At 37.6% G+C, this 21,049-nt stretch overlaps 1 protein-coding gene across 1 annotated transcript in view; it reads left to right on the forward strand.

The window, feature by feature from the left end:
- DDX10 (DEAD-box helicase 10) overlaps positions 1-12,034 on the forward strand; it is a 230,211-nt gene extending 218,177 nt beyond the window's left edge. Inside the window, exon 18 of the mRNA XM_006913434.3 lies at positions 11,361-12,034. Coding sequence (XP_006913496.1) covers positions 11,361-11,538 — 178 coding nt within the window. The 3' untranslated portion in view covers positions 11,539-12,034. The remainder of the gene's footprint in view (positions 1-11,360) is intronic.
- The last annotated feature ends 9,015 nt before the right edge of the window (positions 12,035-21,049 follow it).

The raw sequence follows: 21,049 nt of genomic DNA on the forward strand, positions 1-21,049 counted from the left end.
TCCCTGCCATCCAACCCCTGGCAACCACTGGTCTTTTTAATATATCGACAGTTTTGCCTCTTCTAGAATGTGATAGAGTTGGAGTCATACAGTATGTAACCTTTTCAGGTTGGCTTCTTTCACTTAGCAATATGTTTTCAAAGTTCTCTCACGTCTTTTCATGGCCTGAAAGCTCATTTCTTCTTTATCACTGAATAATATTCCAATGTATAGGTGCTCTACAATGTATGATCCATTCATCTGTTGAAAAACATCTTGGTCGATTCCAAGTTTTGGCAATTGTAGATAAAGCTGCTATAAACACTCATGTGCAGGTTTTTGTGTGAACATAAGTTTTCAGCTTCTTTGAGTAAATACCACAGAGTGTGATAGCTGGGTCATATGGAAAGAGAGTAGTTAGTTTTTTAGGAAGCTGTCGAACTCTCTTCCAAAGTGGCTGCACCATGTTGCGTTCGTGCCAGCAATGAGTGAGTCCTGTTGGTCTGCATCCTTGCCAGCTTTAGGTGTCAGTGCTTTAAATTTTAGCCACTCAGTAAGAATTTTTATAGTTTAAAGGAGGCTGTGTTTATTAAAATATTTGTTTTTGTTTGTTTGTTTTTTAATTTTGGTTATATATGGGGTGAAATCCTATTCCAAACATGAAATACCAAGTTAGCAGAGCCTTTTAAATGGGGTTGTCCTTTCAGGAATCTTCTTCCCAGCCTCTCAAAGCTAAGATTTCTTGTCTGAGTTAAGACTAATAATAATGTACTTAATTTTAATAAAAACACCAAAGACTGTTGCTGAGACCCTTCACCTAGCAGAAATCTCTCCCCTCCTAGAACTTCTGTCCCTGATTATTATCCCACCAAGGCCTAACCTTCCCAGTATTCCTTCCTGACTATCCCAGTTCCCCAGAAATTCTTTCCATTCGTGGTTCCACATCATTAGGACGTAAGCTCAGCAACCAAAACCTGGGTTATGATGTTTACATTTTATAGTTCTGTTCTTGGATTACTCTGGTTCAATAACTTATGTGTTTAATGGGTTTTAGATATTTCCCTTAACCTCATCTATCATTTATACCACTTTTTTTCAATGAAAAGTTGTTTTGTACCTTTACAACAAATGGAAAAACTTTTGGCATACAAGCATCTTAAGTTAAAAGGTTTTCGCCTTACATGATAAAGCCTGTATAACTCAGTTAACGTTAACAGAAAAGATGTGTTCCAGAATTTTTGTAAAGCCATCTTTAATGAGCAGTAGTTGAATCACTGTTAAGTAGCTGGTTTTAAGGAGCAACCATTTTAGTACTAAACCGGCTGGGGCGAGGGTTGGTGGGGAAGAAATAGTCTTTACATTATGAGATGTATACATTCCAGAGATGTTACATGGAAAGTTAAAAAAAAAAAAAAGTTGTTATGGTTAGAGCATATTCCAGATATACTGAGTTAAACTTAATACAAAGGATTACAATAGAATCCAAACATGATGGTCTAGATAGTATAAATGACTTTGTAAATACACCTTCAGGAAACTCAAGGTTGTTTTTAATTGTTCAGTTTTGGTTTCCTCTAACTGTTTTAAGATTCAGATCCTATGTCTCAATTTTATCCATAAGGTTATTTTGTGTCAGATGCCTTGCTGATATCTAAATACGTTTTTTCCTGCTCTACCAGTCTAATAATCCTCTCAAGGAAATGAGGTTATTCTATTAGGGGTTGTTTTTAGAGGGCTAATACAAGCCCTCTTTTTTATGTAAAAGGATAGGTAGTAAATATTTGCACTTTGAGGGCTACTTAGCCCTGCCTTTGTAGTGGTTAAGCAACCACAGATAATGTAAAAACGAGCGTCAGTCACTATGTTCTAGTAAAACTTTATTTATAAATCAGAAGATACATATACCAGCAAAAAGAACATTTGAAAAAAATCTTCCAAATCTTTTCCTATGTAAATATATATGCAGCCTTTTTAAAACAAATATAGGGTCTCATTCTGTTAGTTTTATACCCAATATTTTCAGTGTCAATAAAGAAATTCCTGCAATATTTTTTAAATAACTACATCATATTTTGTTTCAAACATTATAACTTATTTAACAAGTGAATCCCTTATGATTGGACATATGAGTTTCCAACTTTCAGAAATTACAAATGACTGTGCTTTGAATATCCTGTAACTAAATCTTTATACACATTCCTAATTATTTCCTGAGGATAAATTCCCAGAGGAGAAGTTGCTGGGCATGCATACTTGAATGACTTTTGAAAGGTAATTGTGGTGATTTACATTCCCACTAGGAGTTTATATTCTATTTGGGAGTTAAGATGCATACAGGTGAAAAAAAAAATCACTTTAGTGTTAGGAAGTAGCAACAGTAGGTGCAAAATGTCTAATAAACAGTGGTGTTTGAATTCAGAGGAAAGAGATCACTTTTAATAGGCTGTTCGGGTACCTTTCTTAGAAGATAAAGAATTGAAGATGAATCTTGAAACAGGGCAGAACCCAGCAGGAGGGAAGTGCCATGCTTACATTACAGAGGGACACAAGTGGGAACACACAGTGTCTGATCTCATGAGTGAGGGCCCCATATGAGGAGTGCTGGGAAGAGGAACCAGGAGGTAGGCTGACCATCATATGTTCGGGTGTTCCTCCTTTTTTTGTTTCTCATAAATGGAACAGACTGCACTCTTATTCTGTCTGACTAGGTAACTGTAAGTACCTGAGAAAAATAAATGTTGAAATCAGGAATTCAAACCTATAACAGAAAAATCTGTTATTTCTGAGAGAATTTTGAGGCTTGTTTTCAGTGAATTTAGAAAGTAAGAAAGTTACATGATTTTATTTAAAATTCAGTCGTTAATATATGAAGGTTTTAAAATCGAGATCACATTCAAATGTTATATCTTCTCTTTATTATTAGCAATGAATAAATTGGCTCAAATGTTTACATTGGCTATTGTGACAAGCTTTTATATAGCAGTTTTCACTAAAATTTCCAAGTCATCAAAGTAGAATTTTCCAGATATTGTTGGTTAGGTTTACACATTACATTCCCTGGTTACATATCATATATTACAGTCTGGCCTTGTTGGTTCAGTTACACATTCTCTGTGTTTTGTTATATGATTAGTTCTTTAAATGACACAGCAGACATCACTAATTAAATCTCTTCATTATTTGGATTATTGAAAGATTAGTAGCTCTGAATTCTTTTGCTTTGGTTGTTTCGTTTACAGCATTAGTGGAGCTTTCAGTGCTCTGAGCCATGCGTTTCCTTTTTAAGTTGTGTTTTTATCAGTCTTGTATTGTACTCTCAATGCTGAGCAGTGACATGCTCCTTTTGACACTTGCCTCATACAGTTGAAGAATGTGGAGAGTTCAGCACTTTAAATCACACGGATTATATTTTTACTGCTATAAAAATAATGCAGAGCTCAGGCCCAGACTCCCGGCTCTGTTTCATAGGCCACTACCTAGTTGTCAGTTTATGTTGTAAGCCTCCGTGCCTCCTTTGGATCAGTGGAGTACACTTATTTCATGAAAGGAACTCTCACAAGGGTTACCACTGTTTCCCACCTGTATTTTGTTTTCTTTTTTTTTCAGCAGACATATTATTTTCAGAATATTCTGCCATCTATTTGGTCAGCTGCACAAATGATGTGCTGCCATAAGGCACCTAATAGAACTATTGATTGAAAAGTTCAAGAGTCTCTCCCAGCACTTCCAGAAAATTATTTAAGAAACTAGAATTCACTATTACATACGATTAGACTGTTAACCAGTAATAAAATCCCTAGTGCTTAATTGGATCCAGTAAGCTCCCAGTGAACATTAACTAGATGGGGTCAGAACCCTTCTGCCTAATTCATTAGTATGTCAATAAAGTAGAGGCTTCTGTAATGTCATACGATTTGGTTTCTCTCCCCCCACCAGCTTTGTGATAATGTGCAAGCTTAAGGTAACACAGTATTTTTAATTATAATCAGGCTGTACATTAGATCCCCAGAGCTTCATCTTATAACTGGAAGTTTGTACCCCATTTCCTCCACCCCCCAGCCCCTGGTAACCACTATTTTACTCTCTGTTTCTATAAATCCAGTTTTTTCAGGTTTCACATGTAAATGATTTACAACGGTTGTCTTTCTCTGACTTAATTTCACTTAGCATAATGCCCTCAAAGTTCATTCATTTTGTCGCAAATGGCAAGATTTCCTTTCTCATGGCTGAATAATATTTGTGGTGTGTGTGTGTATCACATCTTTATGCATTTATGTGTTCATGGACACTTAGGTTGTATTCATATCTTGGCTTTCACAAATAATGCTGCAATGAACATAAGAGTGCAGATATCTCTTTGAGATCCTGATTTCATTTCCTTTGGATATATATCCAGAAGTGGGATTGCTGGATTGTATGGTAGTTAAATTCTCAATTTTTTGAGTAACCTCCATATTGTTTTCAGTAGGGGCTATTCCAATTTACATTTCTACCAACAGTGCGCAAGTTTCTCTTTGTCCATAGTCTTGCCAGCAGTTAGTCATTCTAACACGTGTAAAGAGATATCTCATTGTGTTTTTGATTTGCATTTCCCTGATTAATCATGTCAAGCATTCTTTTGTCTACCTGTTAGCCATCTGTATGTCTTCTTTGGGAAAATGTCTATTCAGTTCTTCCACCAATTATTTTTTTTTTTTTTTTTTTTTTTTTGCTATTGAGTTGTATAAGTTCCTTAAATATTTTGGATATTAAATAACCCCTTATCAGATACATGGTTTACATGTTTTCAGATGTTTTCTTCCATTTCATAGGTTGCCTTTTCATTTTGTTGTTTCTTTCCTTTTCTGTGCAGAACTTTTTTAGTTTGAAGTAGTCCCACTTGTGTATTTCTGCTTTTGTTGCTTTCAGTTTGGCGTCCAATCCAAAAATCCATTGCCAAGACCATTGTCAAGGAGTTTTATCACGTTTTTCGGTTGCACATCTTATCTTCATTTTTTCATTCATTATGAATTGATTTTAATGTATGATATAGGATCGAGGTCCAGTTTAATTCTTTTGTATATGGCTATCCAGCTTTCCCATTTATCGAAGAGACTATTCTTTTCATGTTGTATATTCTTAGCTCTTTCATGTTATTTTCTACTTTTTCAGTCTAACTTATTTCGCTTAGCATGATTATCTCGAGGTCCATCCATGTTGTCGCAAATGGCAGTATTTCATCTCTTCTTATGGCTAATATTCCATTGTATATATGTGCCACAGCTTCTTTAGCCAGTCATCTGTTGTAGGACACTTTGGTTGCTTCTGTGTCCTGGCCACTGTGAATAATGCTGCTATGAACATCGGTGTGCAAATATCTTTTTGGATATGGGTTTTCAAGTCTTTGGGGTAAATACCCAATAGTGGGATTGCTGGATCATATGGTAGATCAATTCTTAGTTTTCTGAGGAACCTCCATACTGTTTTCCATAGTGGCTGTACCAATTTTGCAGTCCTACCAGCAGTGTATGAGGGTTCCTTTTTCACAGTAGCTTTTTAGTTTCAAAAAAAAGTAGTCTCACTTTTGTTTTTCACTTTCGTTGCTTATGCTTTTGGTATCATATCAAAAAAATTATTGCCAAGACCTGTGTCAAGGAGCTTTGTTGCTATGTTTTCTTCTAGGAGTTTTATGATTTGGGGTCTTATGTTTAATTAAGCCTTTAATTTGAAGTTCATTTTTGTGAATGATGTAAGACAGAATCTAATTTTATTCTTCTGTATATGATTATCTAGTTTTTTGGTACCATTTATTAAAGAAACTCTCTTTTCTTCCATCGAGTATTCTTGGCTCTCTTGTTAAATATTGATTGATTGTATCTGCAAAAGTTAATTCTTGAGATCTCAATTCTATTCTACTGGTCCTTGTGTCTGTTTTTATACCAGCACCATACTGTTTGTTGTTGTTGTTATTTTTTAAATTAATATAGCTCTGTAATGTACTTTGAAATCAGAATGTGTGATGCCTTCAGCTTTGTTCTTTCTCAGGATCACTTTGGCTATTTGGGGTTTTTGTAATTCCATACAAATTTTAGGATTTTTTTTTTTCCTCTGCAAATGCCATTTTGATTGAGATTACATTGAATCTATAGATGGCTTTGAATAATATGGCCATTTTAATAATATTCTTCTGATTCATGAACACAGTATATCTTCCCATATATTTGTGTCTTCTTCATTTTCTTTCATTGGAATATTATAGTTTTCAGTGTACAGATCTTTCACATTCCTGGTTAAATTTATTCCTAAGAATTTTATTGTTTTTGATGCATTGTAAATAGAATCCTTTTCTTTATTTGTTTTTCAAATAATTCACTGTTAGTTTATAGAAACACTACTGATTTACATATCCTGCAACTTTAGTGAATTCATTGATTAGTTCTGAGAGATTTTGGTGACATCTTTAGGATTTTCTATATATAAGATCATAACACCTGCAAACAATGACAGTTTTACCTCTTTCTTTCTGGGCTAGATTAGATGACTTTCATTTCTTCAGCATCATCTTTTTTTTTTTTTTTTTTCCTGTCTAATTCCCTTGCTGAGATGTCTAGTACTGTGTTGAATGGGAGTATCCTTGTCTTGTTTCTGATTTTAGAGGAAAAGCTTTCAACCTTTTACTATTCAGTATGATGTTAGTTGTAGGCTTGTCATTATTGATTTTTTTTTTATCATAAATGGATGTTGGATTTTGTTAAATGGTTTTCTGCATCAGTTGAAGTGATTGTGTTAATTCCCTTGCTGAGATGTCTAGTACTGTGTTGAATGGGAGTATCCTTGTCTTGTTTCTGATTTTAGAGGAAAAGCTTTCAACCTTTTACTATTCAGTATGATGTTAGTTGTAGGCTTGTCATTATTGATTTTTTTTTTATCATAAATGGATGTTGGATTTTGTTAAATGGTTTTCTGCATCAGTTGAAGTGATTGTGTGATTTTAAACTGTAATTCTATTAATGTGAGTCACATTTATTAATTTGGGTCTATTAAACCATCCTTGCATCCCAGGGGTAAATCCCACTTGATCATGGTGTATGATCCTTGGAATGCAGCTACATTTGAATTTAGTTTGCTAGTATTTTGTTGAGAATATTTACATCTCTTTACCAGGGATATTGGCCTATAGTTTTCTTATAGTATCCTTATCTGACTTTGGTACAAGGGTAATGCTGGCCTTGTAGAATGAATTTGGCAGTATTCCTTCTTCTGTTTTTTGGATGAGTTTAAAATTTGGTGTTAATTCTTCTTTAAATATTTGGAGAATTCACCAGTAAAGCCATCTGGTCTGGGCTTTTATTTTCTAGGAGATTTCAGTTACTGATTGAATATCCTTATTTGTTATAGGTCTCATCAGACTTGGTATTTCTTCATGATTCAGTCTTCGTAGGTTGAAATTTTCTAGGAATATATCTATTTTTTCTAGGTTATCCAGTTGTTTGCATATAATTGTTCAAAGTTGTCTTTCATAATTCTTTATATTTCTGTTATCAGTTGTAATATTCTCTTTTTTTCCTCAATTAATTTGTGTCTTTTTTTTAAAAGTCTAGCTAGAGATTTGTCAACTTTATCTTTTCTAAAAACTAGTTTTGGTTTTGTTGATCTTTTTATTGTTTTTCTGGTTTCTATTTCATTTATTTGCACTCTGATCTTTGTCATTTCCTTCTTTCTGCTAATTTTAGGCTTAGTTTGTTCTTTTCTAGTTTTGGGGGGTATAAAGCGAGGTTGTTTGAGATCTTTTTTCTTCTGTAGGTATTTATCACTGTCAATGTCCCTCTTAGAACTGCTTTAGCTGCATCCCATATATTTTGGTATATCGTGTTTCGTTTATTGTTTGTTTCAAGATAGTTTTTGATTTCCCTTTTGATTCCATTGAATCTATTGGTTGTTCAGGATTGTGTTGTTTAATTTTTGCATATTTGTGAATTTTCCAGTTTCTTCCTGTTATTAATTTCTAGTTTCATACCATTGTGGTCAGAAAAGATCTTGGTGTGATTTTAGTCTTCAGTTTGCTAACACCCATTTTGTATCCTGTCATATGTTCTATCCTGAAGAATGTTCCATGTGCATTGGAGAATAATTATTCTACTACTGTTAGGTTGAATGTTCTGTATATATCTATTAGTATTAGGTTCATACTTCTGGCTCCCTTTCTTGGAAGAATTTTTAAGCTTGTATGCCTTTTCTGAATCCTAAAACACAATATACCTAAGTCTTGACTAGTTCCCTTTTGCTTTCCCAAGGGAGGCACTAAAGCTGAAGTTCGTGGTTTCTGCCTGGCCCACAGATTTGAGTTGGCTACCTGCACATGCTTACTAGCCATCTGCCAAAGCGCACTCTCACTGCTGCTCTTGGGAGCCCAAAAGGGTTGGGGATGTGCGTGGTGAGGCATGCAGAATACTGGGGGTTCCCATGGGCCAGTTGGAGGGATCCGTGGGTGAGGCATCCTCAGTGATTCATGGGTGGGCTTGTTGGAGTCTGTGATGCAGTTAGTAGGATCCGCATCCTTTTAATTTCCTCGGAGAGTTCTATCTGGCACTCTCCTATCCTCTACCTAACCAGTCTTGCAGCTTACGATTTAGTACTCAGAATGGGGTAAGAGAAAAATGGCCCCTTTTACCAGCATCCTATATAGCTAGGAAAGCCAAGCACTCACTCACATGCTCTCACTTTCCTCCAAGGGAAAAGTCACAGGCCGAGAACATCTCTCTTGGCCCTGAGCTGTGCTGCTTTGGCAGAGATGTGATGTGAGTAAAGTCAAACTGTTTCTCTTACTCTGTCCAATGAATCCAAACTCATATTTTTTGCTCCAGTAGTATGCTGGAACTTCTGCAGTGGAAACTGGAATTTGCACAAAGGTGCTTTCATCTTTAGGTGATTGTCTAAAACAGTGTTCTCTCACAGTCAAGAGGGACTAGAGCCAGTTCATGGGACATTGCAGGGGTCACAACCAGGACCAAGGTCTATATGTTTATTACCCAACACACAGTTTGATGAGACTCCTCCCAGATCCCGGGCGTGTAATGCTGGATCCCACAGCTCCCACAAAGGCACTTTTGTTCGTTCTTGGATACCAGATTGTTGTTGGGAAGGGAAATGAATGAGGAACGTGTTATTCAGCCATATTGTTGATATCACTCTCCAATGCCACACCATTCTTTTTGGAAGAGACCAGATTGTGACCATATTTTGCTATCTTCTTACTAAATGTTCTCTAGATTCATTACATTATACCCACTTTGGGTGAATTATCTGTAGAATATCTATATTATTGTTTAATAATATACAAATTAGCATTTATTTGCTATAGAAAGTAGTATGAAATACCTTTCTAGAATTTGAATTGGTCTGCAAAGCAGCAGAGCTACTAATTGTGAACATATTTGGGCTGTGTAAATTTCCCATTTTCCTTTTATTATCTGAACCAGCTATTATTTTCTGTAGGGAATATAAGGTTTAGGTGCACATTAATAAAAGATGCATTAGTAAAGCCCACTAATTAGGTTACTTCTGATGAGCTGTTCTGAAATGCACTTGAAGTACAGACAGGGTAAGAATAAGTATTTTACCAAATAAAATACTCTAGCCCAGTGGAATTGGCACAGAACTGGCCCTACTCAAGCAGACTAGGATTCAATATTTTTTATTAGGGCCCCTTTCCATTAAGAATTACTTTCTCTGCTGACTGAATTCCCATCCTAGGGCACGCTTTCATGTTCATTTTTCCAGGCACTATTTAAAAATTCAATTATTTGTGGCTTTACATAACCTCATAATGTTGTCTAGTTTGTCTTTCCTCCAGTGGTAAAAGAGTATGGCTGTTGAGTCAGAGCACTGGGCATTTCTGAGAGGTACATGGGGAAATTATTTAGTTTTGCTTCAAGCTGGTCATAAATGGATATGCTAATTAGGCACATTCACTTCGCTATCCAAGCTATATTCTTAAGGAGTAATAGAGCCCATTGAAACTTCAGCAAATTTTTTTTTTTTTTTTTTTGGAATGCAGCATGTGCTGGGACTATAATGTAATTTCTGTGATGATATTTTGTTGTTTATTATATAACATCAATATAAGAATTTATTTGAAAGGGAGTAGTTTATAGGCAGAAAAGAAACTGACATGGATTAAGCACTACTATGTTCTTGCCGTTTTATAATTTTATTTAATTCTTACATCAGTACTGCTAAGTAAATTATATAATCCCCATCTTCACAGATAAGGAAACTGAGTCTTAGAAATGTTAGTTGTTTGGTCAAGGTCTGACTGTGTCAGTGCCAAACCAATGTCTTTCCACAGCTAATTATTTTCATTACTGCCCTCCAAATGTTAGTGGAGGTGAGTCAACTCAAATTGCTTTCAATAACCTGGCTTTGGGCTGAATTCAGATCTGGGAGTGAATCCTGTGTTTATAATCTGGGTCCAATCATTTGACCTCTCTTAACCGCATTGTAGAATGAGGCTAATGCTTCACACACCAAGGATTTTCATGAAGATAAATGATGTGATCTGTGTAAAGAATGTAACCCAGTGTCTCACCTGATAGATGATTTTTTTGTTTTAATTTCTGATAGATGGGTTTTTTTTGTTTTAATTTTCTATCCAGTAATTGGGTCATCTTCGAATATGACGATGGTATCTCAGAATGCTTTGGGGATATTTCACTTTTTAAATTTTTAATGTATCAAGTGATTGCCTCTATCTTCAGAAATTAGCTTTATTTTTATGAGTCTATGCTTCAGGTGTGTGCAGAATATGAAAATAATGTTTATGTTTTCTTAAGACTATATAGGCCTTAGATACAGATTTTAAATGAGGAAATTTATTTGATGTCTTAAGTAATTTGTAATTTAACATTTCAGGTTTTGTTTTACTCATGATCTATATATCACAATGCAACAGATATTAGAATTAGCACCTGGTATCCTGATATCTGTTAGTCCATTGACTGCCACCTAAAGGATCATCCAACTTTAAATAGTTTGATGAGGCAAGACAAGCACAGATTAGAGCCAGTCTGGAGCCAGACTATGTACCTCTCCATGTCTTCAAATTGTGGATCATATAGCCACAGTTTCCTGGAATTATTGTGAGGATTTGATGAGACAGTGTGTCCAGACTACTGCGCACAGAGCTCAGTGCATGACAATTAGGCCTTCTCTTCTCATCCATTAGTGGTAAGGTACTTGCTTAAGACACAGATATCCTGAAGTTGTTATAGTTTCTTTCTCTCTTGAATAATAATATCACTTTACCAACTATCTGTTATTGGTAATTTTGTTCTATTTTAAGTGTTTGGTTTCATAATAATAAACTTATTTATAAAGTAAATCATTGGATTTGTTCTTACCAGTGATACCAAGAAGAAGCAGGGAATGAGGAAAAGGAACAACAATGAAGTGGAAGACACGGGACCCACAAGTCATAACAGAAAGAAGGCCAAGTGGGAAACCTTAGAGCCTTTGGACACGGGCCTATCTTTAGCAGAAGATGAAGAACTCGTGTTACATCTGCTCAAAAGTCAAAGCTAAATACTTCCTGCTCTTGTCTTCGCCTTAAAACCTCTGGTCATGATTATGTGGACAAGTTGAAAAAACAATAGGCTTTGAGGAACTTAGGTAACATGAGTCCCATGTCCAAAGGACTCATTCTCCAGACAAAAGTGATCATATCTCTAAGCCCCATTCATAAGAGGTGCTTGTGCCATCCCAGAGCAAACTCAGAGTGAGGATGGATGATAAAATTTATTGATCCCATTTTCTAGCATGTGCTCTGTTAATTTTTTATCCATGGGTTCCTACATTTTTGTCATTGGAAATGCTCCCTTTGTTTTAATGGCACGTTCTGGAGACCTTGTTTCATTGTTAGGAATTCCTGTGTTGCTTTTTTTACTGTGTACTGTTAAATAGAATTGCTCACAATTTTGATTATTTAATATCTTTAAAGAGAATACGATGGACCAGCCCCAAGAAAGAATGAGTATTTTTGAATTGAGACAATTAAAAATAAACATATTTCTTATTAAAATTATTGTTTTCATGTGTCTAGTAGTATTAGAGCACTCTCAGGGGAAGAGTCTTAAAATGCCTGGCCAATTCCTGAAACAGTGAATTTTTAGTATTCTTAAATTAGCCTTCTCAAAGATGTCATTTAACTTAAACTTGGAAATTTGCTAGCTGTCATTTATAAAATCTATAGAAATCCCAAATATAAAGCTTTGTGACTGAAACCTAATCTCTTGGCACATAGTAGCTTCAAGGCCTTCTGTAAGTGCCTTCACAGCCATTTCCTCTAGCAAATGGAAACCGACTCTGAGAGGTTGGAGAGAATAAGATCAACACATTGCAATGAGCAGAGTGAGGAGATGGAGAGAGAGCCCTGATGGCATTGTTTGAGCCCCTGGACATTAGCTGAATCTACTCCTCATAGTTCCCAGTTATGTCATGGGTTGGTAAATTCCTTTTTTGCATAAACTGCTTTGAGTTGTATTCTGTCCCTGGAGCTGAATGGATCCTGACCTTAATATATACATTGTAGGCGATTTTAGTTTGCTGATTTTGAAAACTAATTAAAACATCATAATAGTGTTGAGAAAAGCTCAGGTAACAACTCGTGGTAGATTATATTCTTGTTTAGCAAATATTTACTCCAGCCCCCTCCTTCCCTTGGGAAGCATATTTTTTCCATGCTACTGATATTGGACTTGGCCATGTATTTTACTTTAGCTCTTGGAATATGGTGAAAGTGACTGTGTGCTAGTTTAAGCAGAGGCTTTAAAATGCACTGATGTTTCCCTCAGCCCTTTTGTACGCCTGCCTTCCATCTTGAGGCCAGCACGGACCAAAGAGAGGACACTGCTTCAGTCTGGCACAAGGTGAAAAGACATGTGAAACAGACCTGGAGCTACCACAGTCACCTGTCAAACCTGTAGAGCAAGAAATCCACTGAGACTTGGGGAGTTATCACAGGAAAAACCTGATTAGTCCATGAGGTGGGAGAGGCATATAACCAATGATCAGGAGCGTTCATTCATTCAATAAACATTAATTCAGCAACTACCATATACTAGACACTGTATTTGTGAGAAATCCAAGTAGTTCCCTCCCCTGCTACCATATAGTAGAGGAAAGAGAAAAGCAAATTCATAATTTTAGTCATTATGAAAAGGAAGTGAGAAGAGAAAGATTATTTGAGTGAGAAAGCTGCTTAGCCTGGTACCCAAAGATGAATTCCTGCCTGATGCTTAACTCAGGCTGAGAGGCCATTCATCAGACTCACTCATGTAAGATGATCCCTAAAATTGCCTATGTCTCCGAGAGTAGATATACCCAGGAGCAGAACCCTTTGGAGGGCTGCCATCTCATAAGCTTAACATGGCATTTTCGATTTGTTTGGGGCTATAAAAAATGGATAAGTTTAATTAAATGTAATTAATTTTGTTATACAACATTTGGAATACCCTGAACATGGAAAGTCATCTCTAGGACTGTCGGAGTCTGCCAGGAGATGCAGATGTTCCTGGGAACTGTGGGGAGGAAGCAGAGGATGGGAAATGGTAGCAGAGGCAGAGGGGAAAGAGCCTGCAACCAAGATTTCAAATCCCCATTTCATATCTTTTAAGACCATTTTAACTAGACATGTAATCATAGTATGATTTTCTTCCACAGCCCCTGCTGATCAGACAGCCCGGGGCAGACATGTTTTATACTGTATTACCCAGTGCCTGCTGCGTCAGGTATTGGCAGCTAATCTAAAGGCCAGATGAGAGAGGCTGGTGCAAAAACCTCTGCCCAGACAGGGACAGATTGGGCAAATAATGTTCCTACTCTCAGAAACTGAAATTCAGGAAGTCAGCAAAATAAGATTATGAGACAGACCAGGAAGCACATGGTAGGCAAAAAGTGGGCTCAGATTCAGAGTTATGCAAAGCCGTATGTAAGTAAAAACTCGGGCAAAAAAGATAAAAGAGTAAATGATGAGGGTTCCAGTTGGTTATGGAACGTGAGGCAAATACGTAGAGTGTAATGAATCCGGGCAGAGCAGCAAAGTCCTGCAGATGCCCGTTCTTGAGATCTCTGAGATCCACGCTGACCATCCAGGTCCTGTCTCCAGGAGGCTTCCCTTCTGCTGGGTCCTATTCTTAGATTTCTGTGCAGTCGGTCTCCTTTCCTGCCTGAGGTGTTAGACCCCATTTTCTGAGCTAGTCCTTGTTTTTTTTTGCACCCAAAAGACCTTCAGTAAAACTCAGAATACCCTAATGCTGTGCTACTTAGACTTTAATATGCTCGGGAATTACCAGGGGATCTTTTGAAAGTGCTAATCCCAAATCATAGGTCTGAGCGAGGCCTGGGATTCTGCATTTCTTACAAGCTCCCAGGTAATGATATGCTGCCGGCCCCTGGACACATTTGAGTAGCAAGGCACTAATGGAATTCAGAGTTATTAAAATCATTATTCACAGATAAGGATTCTGTCAGAGTCGCAGCAGGAAACAGATGGTGCACACGAATTGGGATCATTCTAAGGGGATTTAATAAAGGATTATTTACATAGGCCAGGGCAGGGTAAGGAAACCACAAATGGGTAAGGAAATCTAAGGTTAGTCATGGAAGTGTTAAGACTCCTTGTCCTGAAGGGATGAGGGGGGAGGGCAGAAGAGACTACCAACGTTGGACCGGCCGTTGACATGCAGCTGGCCTGAGGTGACCACAGGAAACCATCCTAGATGATAAGTTCTGTGACCTCACTCTCCTGCTGCTCTAGACTCCTGCCAGTGGACCCCACTGGCCCCAACCAAAGCCAGAAAGAAATTTCCTATAGACATAACCTATATAGTCCCCCAGGATGCAGCAAGGTAGAGAAGCATAAGCAGACAACAGAAGAAATTGGGATAGAGATGTAGGACATAAAAACGTGGGATCTTTTTATGGGTGGAGAGGCCCTCAGACTTTGTCCCTTCAACACCTACTATGTACCAGGCATTGTTCTAAGTACTAGACACATAGCAAGGATGGACAACAAGCAAAGCAGCACGTAAAGCACTGCTGGCTAGGGATAAATGTGCAGAACGATAAAGCAGAGTAAGGAGATAGAGCATAGGGAGCAGGGGTTATTTCGATGAAGGCCCGCAAGACCTCTCGGGTACGAAGGCCAGAGGAACAGGGCCTACTTCCCACACGTGCTAGCAGCACCTTAGCATCAGGATGCGAGTGAAGAAAACTGTCCAACTGTATGGACTGGTCTCACCAGGAAATTCATGACCCCTGTCCTCTACTGGGTCTTCTGTGCTGCTTTCCTAACTTTTTCTCTCTCCTACTCTCCAAGACCCTTACTTTACACCTTTTCTTCTCATCTTAAATCTCCAAAACCACTTTCTCTTCTTCATTCTTGGCTGATGACCTTACTTTCCATTTTACTGAGAAAATAGAAATAATCAAAAGAGACTTTTCCTAAGCTCCCGCATCACACCCACCTGCCTCCCACATCTGGTCCTCTGCCTTCCCTCCTGCTGCTGGAGAGGGACTGCCCAAACTCTGCCCAAGGCCAAACCCCCTACACATGTGCTGGGTCCCACCTCTTCTGGCCCTCAAGGCTATCACTTCTGCAGTGCCCCCCCACCCCCCTCTCTACAGTATCAATTTTCCCTTCCTTCTGGGTTATTCCCATCAGTGAAGAAACATGCTATGATGTCTCCTGTTTTAAAACAAAGCCTTAGCACGCCCCACACCCCATTTCTCTTTTCCCTTTACGGTAAAACTATGCAAAAGAGTGGTCTCTATCCCCTATCTGTACTTCTTCCCTTCTCAGTCTTTTTCTTAAGTGTTTTATTGAGGTATAATTGGTATTGAATAAAATGTACATTTAAAGTATATAATTTGATAAGTGCTGACATATGCATACATTCATGAAACCATCATAATGATCAATAATGAATATAGCCATTAGCCCTAGAAGTTTCCTTATGTTGCTTTGTAATCCCTGCCTCCCAGCCCTGCCCTCCGCTGTTCCCCGGCCAATCACCGATCTCTTTTCTGTCACTGTAGATTAGTTTTCGTGTCCTAGACTTTTATATAAATGGGCTTATACAGTACGTATTTTATCTGACTCTTCATACTCAGCATCATTATCTTGAGAGTCATCCATGTTGCAGTATATACCAATAGTTAATTCCTTTTTATTGCCAAGTAATAATCCATTGTATGGATCATACCACAGTTTGTTTATTCATTCATGGTTAAACAACAGGTGAAAAAAAGCTTCCAATTTTTGGCAAATAAAACTGCCATTCAGGACTTTCCTATACAAGTCTTTGTATGGTCATATGTTTTCATTTCGCTTAAGTACCTGTGGGTGGGGATAGCTGACTCATATGGTAGTTGTGTATTTAACTTTTTAAGAAACTGCCAAATGGTCTTTCAAAGTGGTTGTACTATTTTACATTTCTACCAATAGAGTATGAGAGTCCCAGCTTCACACCCTCGGCAACACTTGATATTTATTTTATTTTTTTAATTGAAGTATAATTGACATGTAACATTAATTTCAGGCATACAACATAATGATTTGCTATTTGGATACATTGGGAAGTGACCACAATAAATCTAGTTAACATCCGTCACCATACATATTTACAAAATTTTTTTATCTTGTAATGAGAACTTTCATGTTCTATTCTCATAGCAACTTTCAATTATATAAAACAGTTTTATTAACCCAAAGTCACCGTACCGTACATTATATCCCCATAGCTTATTTATTTTATAATTGGAAGTTGTACCTTTTGACCCCCTTAACATTTATCCCACCCCTGTACCTCCTGCTTCTGGCAACAACTAATCTGTTCTTTGTATCTATGAGTTCGTTTTATTATTTTGTTCATCTTTTTAATTTTAGCCATTTAAATTGGTGTTAATGGTATCTCATGTGATTTTAATTTACAAAGATGAGTATCTTCATGTGCTTATTTGCTATCCACACATCTTCTTTAGTGAAGTCTCTGTTTAGATATTTTGCCCATTTAAAATAATTTAGTTGTTTGTTTTCTTACTGAAATTTATAAATTCGTCTAATATTCTAGATACAAATTATTTATCATGTGCATGGTTTGCAAACCTTTTCACCTAGTCTGTGGCTTGCCTTTTCATTCTCATATCTCCTGATCGTCTTTTGAAGAGTAAAGCTTTAATTTTGATGTTCAATTTATTTTTTCTTTCATCAATTTTTCTTTTTATTGATAATCTAAGAAATCTTTGCTTATCCCAGGTCACAAAGATTTTCTCCTGTGTTTTCCTCAAAGTTTTATAATTTTAGGTTTTTTATTCAGTTTGTGCTCCATTTTTAATCAAACCTTATATATAATGCAAGTTGTGTATTGAACTACCATTCTTTGCGTATGGGTATCCAATTAATCCAGCATCATCTGTTGAAAAGACTTTTATTTTTCCACTGAATTACCTTTTCAGGTTTTTAAAAACACAAAATCACTAGAACCTCTTACGACGTTCAACCAAGGCACCAGCCTCTGTGTCCTAAGAACTTAACTCTCTCATGCTGTTTGTCATCCCAAGATTAAAAAAAAAAAAAAAATGGAAGCAGAAAAAGATATACATATCTCTAGATATCCAGAGGACATGAACAGAGACTTCCTGGATTTTATCAGGCAATCAGACTATGAGGACTATTGTACATCAGTGGTTCTCAAAGTGTGGTTCCTAGAACCAGCAGCATCAACATCATTTGGAAACTTGTTAGAAATGCAGATTCTTACCTCTGCCCTAGATCTACTGAATGGGACAGAAACTCTGGGGTTGGGGCTCAGCAATCTGTGGGTTTTTTTTTTTTTTTGAGAAGTATATACACTTTAAAACATTTTAAAATAGGTTTGTTAAGATGTAATCCATAGACCATACAATTGACGTGCTTAAAGTATACAATTCAATGGTTTTTAGTATAGTCACAGATTTGTGGAACCATCATACAATTTTAAAACATTATTACCTCAAAGAGAAACCTGTACGTACCTTTTAGCTATCACCCCTTATCTCTCCAGCCCTACACAACCACTAATCTATTTTCTGTCTCTATAGATTTGCCTTAATCATATAAATGAAAACATAAAATATGTAGTCTTTTTTGTCTGGCTTGGCATGTTTTCAAGTTTCATCCATGTTGTAGCTTGTATAAACACTTCCTTCTTGTGGCCAAATATTTCATTATATGGATATTCGCGAGGTGATGGACATTTTGGTTATTCCCACCTTTCGTCTTTTGTGAACAGTGAACATTCCTGTGTAATATGTGTCTTCGCAAACCCTTCGGTGGATTCCACTGCACACTACAGTTTGAGAAACACTATTGTAGATGTGGGAAGGGGAACAAGAGCTAGGAGAAGATAGCGTTTCTAATAAGTAGAGAGCACCATTTATCTTTTAGGTCATCATTCAAGGAAAAGGAAGCACTTTGACAGCGGGACCTGATGGTGTGTGGCCCATGGACTGATGTTCCTGTCACTAGAGATGCAGGGAGAGGGTGGGTTAAGGTAGCTGAAGGAAAGGAAGCCCTGGTTATAATAGAATTGCTCACTTTTTGACCATTAGGCCACCCCTCACTAATTTACCAGCATGTCATCGTGTTCCAAAGGTCACCTGTGCACGTAAGTGTTTAAGCCTCTCTTCAGAAGGAATGACTCACTGGCACCTCGAGTTTCCATAGTTCTTGGAATTTTATAAAGCTTTTCTCTCTGCACTCTCCCTTTACCTTCACACTATCAACATCCTCCAGTACAGCAAAGTATCTTCATTTTACAGATAAGGCCACGGAGGCATAGCGAGAGTAAACGACCCACCTGAATTTGTAGGGCAGGATGTGATAAATGGGATCTGCCTCAGTTCACCCGCCCCTATCCTCACTCAAACAGAGGTTCTCAGTCCTAGCTACACATTAAAACCACCTGAGAGGCTTTTTAAACATAGCGATATTCAGGCTCCGTACCCAGAGATTTGATTTAATTGGTCTGAGGTGAAGCCCAGGCATTGGTATTTTTTAAAGGTGCCCTGGGAGATTTATTTTTTTTCTGATTACTTTTTCCTATTTTTTTAACCTTTGAAATAATTTTAGACTCAAAAAAGATGCAAACTAGTACAAAGAGGTACTGTTTGTCCTTCCCCCAGCTTTTCCAAGTGTTAGCATCTTAAATCACTATGTAATTATCAAAACCAGGATATTAATATTGATACAATACTATTGACTAGTCTATAGACCTTATTCAAATTTCATCAGTTGCAATTTGGGATAATTTTAGTTGCTCCATCTTCTTGGTGTCCTTTAATCTTTTCCCTGTGATTTTAATGTGCATCCAGGGCAAGAACTGCTGGTGGACAGTGGAGCCCTGCAGTTAGCATTCTTCTTTATGTAGACTTCATTGGCTATATGGTGCATTCCCTCCCCGCCCTCATTCTCTGACATGTAAGAGCCATGTCTGAAAAGCCAGTGTATTTCTAAGCTATTGTTATGCTGCTGATGGGATGAATCATTTGAAGATTTCTGAATTCTTTATGAAATGTCAGTTGTTGTATCTGCCAGGAAGAGAAATGAGGCTAGTTATATTCATAGCAAGGTTACTGGCGCCTAGGCGAAAATGGTAAATGGTGCACTGGGGAAGGAAGAGTTAAAGGGCTTTCAAATATGAACCACAGTTTAGTAGTCTGGGTCTTTGCTGAATAGAATGGCATTCTTCGGATTTAAATGTCTTGAATGCAATTTAGATTTTAATTAAACATGTGCTGGACCTTAATGCAGAAGTATTTATATGGGGAGGCCAAAGATACTGAACTGAAAACCATGCATTTCTTACAGATGGTTTATTAAATTTAAAAGTGTCTCTCAACCTCTACTCTTGACCTTGCCGTTGCAAAGATGAGTCATTGAAACATCAATTTGTCAGTTATCTTGAGTGAGTGGCTGGGTGCTCCAGCTGGATGCATCGCCCGTCAACCCGTTAAGCTGGGTAATTCATAAGAACTTTTATTTTTGTTTTCTCCTTCAAACTTCCTTTATCCACTTAGAATTTTCATTCTCATCTATTTATTATCTTCTGCTCTGAATAAAAACAAACCTATGTATATATGCTGTGTGCAAACTAGCCTAGCTCTGAAGCCCTTTGGGGCTTAACAGAAACCCATCTACCAGTAAGTAAAAATGTTATTAAATTTGAAACCGCATCCCCATCACCAGCTCTGATTCCTGTAGGCCACAGATGTTCACTGTCAGCAAATAATTCCTCTGCGAAGCACCAGCTTGGAAGCATTTGAACCTAATAGCATTACATGTATGTTTATATCAGAAATCATATGCACAGATACATCGATGGCCCTCGGCTTCACAGAGAAAGCAGCTGGCTGCAGTAACGTTAGACAATTGCCGGAGCTCAGGGCTTTGCACAGCAGACTCTCTTAGGCCTAGGCTTTTGCAGCCGCCTCCTCTCAGAATCTTTTCTTGATTTCCTCCCTAGCCTAAGTCTTCTCTGCATATTTGCACAGCATAAGTAATTGATCTCTCCAAATTCTAGCAGTTAGCCAAGTTTTTGCTACATAGTAAGTGCCTAAAACAGGTTTGTGTGTTTGAATAGATGAATGATGAATGAGTGCTACTTAATCAGCCTAACTGCACACCAAGCACTATGCTAAGCCATTTGCATCCGTTATCTCCTTTAATCCAGGCAACAATTCTAAGAAGAGGAGGGGATTATTTTTCCCATTCTACAGATAAGGAAACTGGCTGAGAGGTTAAGTGACTTGCTTCCACACCACAGGGAGCCAGAATTTGAACCCAGCCTACCTCTTCTCAAAGCTGAGCCTCTTCACCACCATGCTGCACTGCCTCAGTTGAACAACAGCATGGCTGGCTGAGCAGCCAACTGGCCACATTGGAAACCAAAGGGCTCCACACAGGCCTCCGAGCTGTGGAGCTCCAACGGCTATGTGTGGGGTCTTGGTTCAACTTATGAGGCTTTGGTAGTGCAGAGGCAGTGTCACTGGCCCTGCG

The sequence above is a fragment of the Pteropus alecto genome, unplaced genomic scaffold (genome assembly GCF_000325575.1).
Source record: "Pteropus alecto unplaced genomic scaffold, ASM32557v1 scaffold385, whole genome shotgun sequence".
NCBI classification, from domain to species: Eukaryota; Metazoa; Chordata; class Mammalia; order Chiroptera; family Pteropodidae; genus Pteropus; species Pteropus alecto.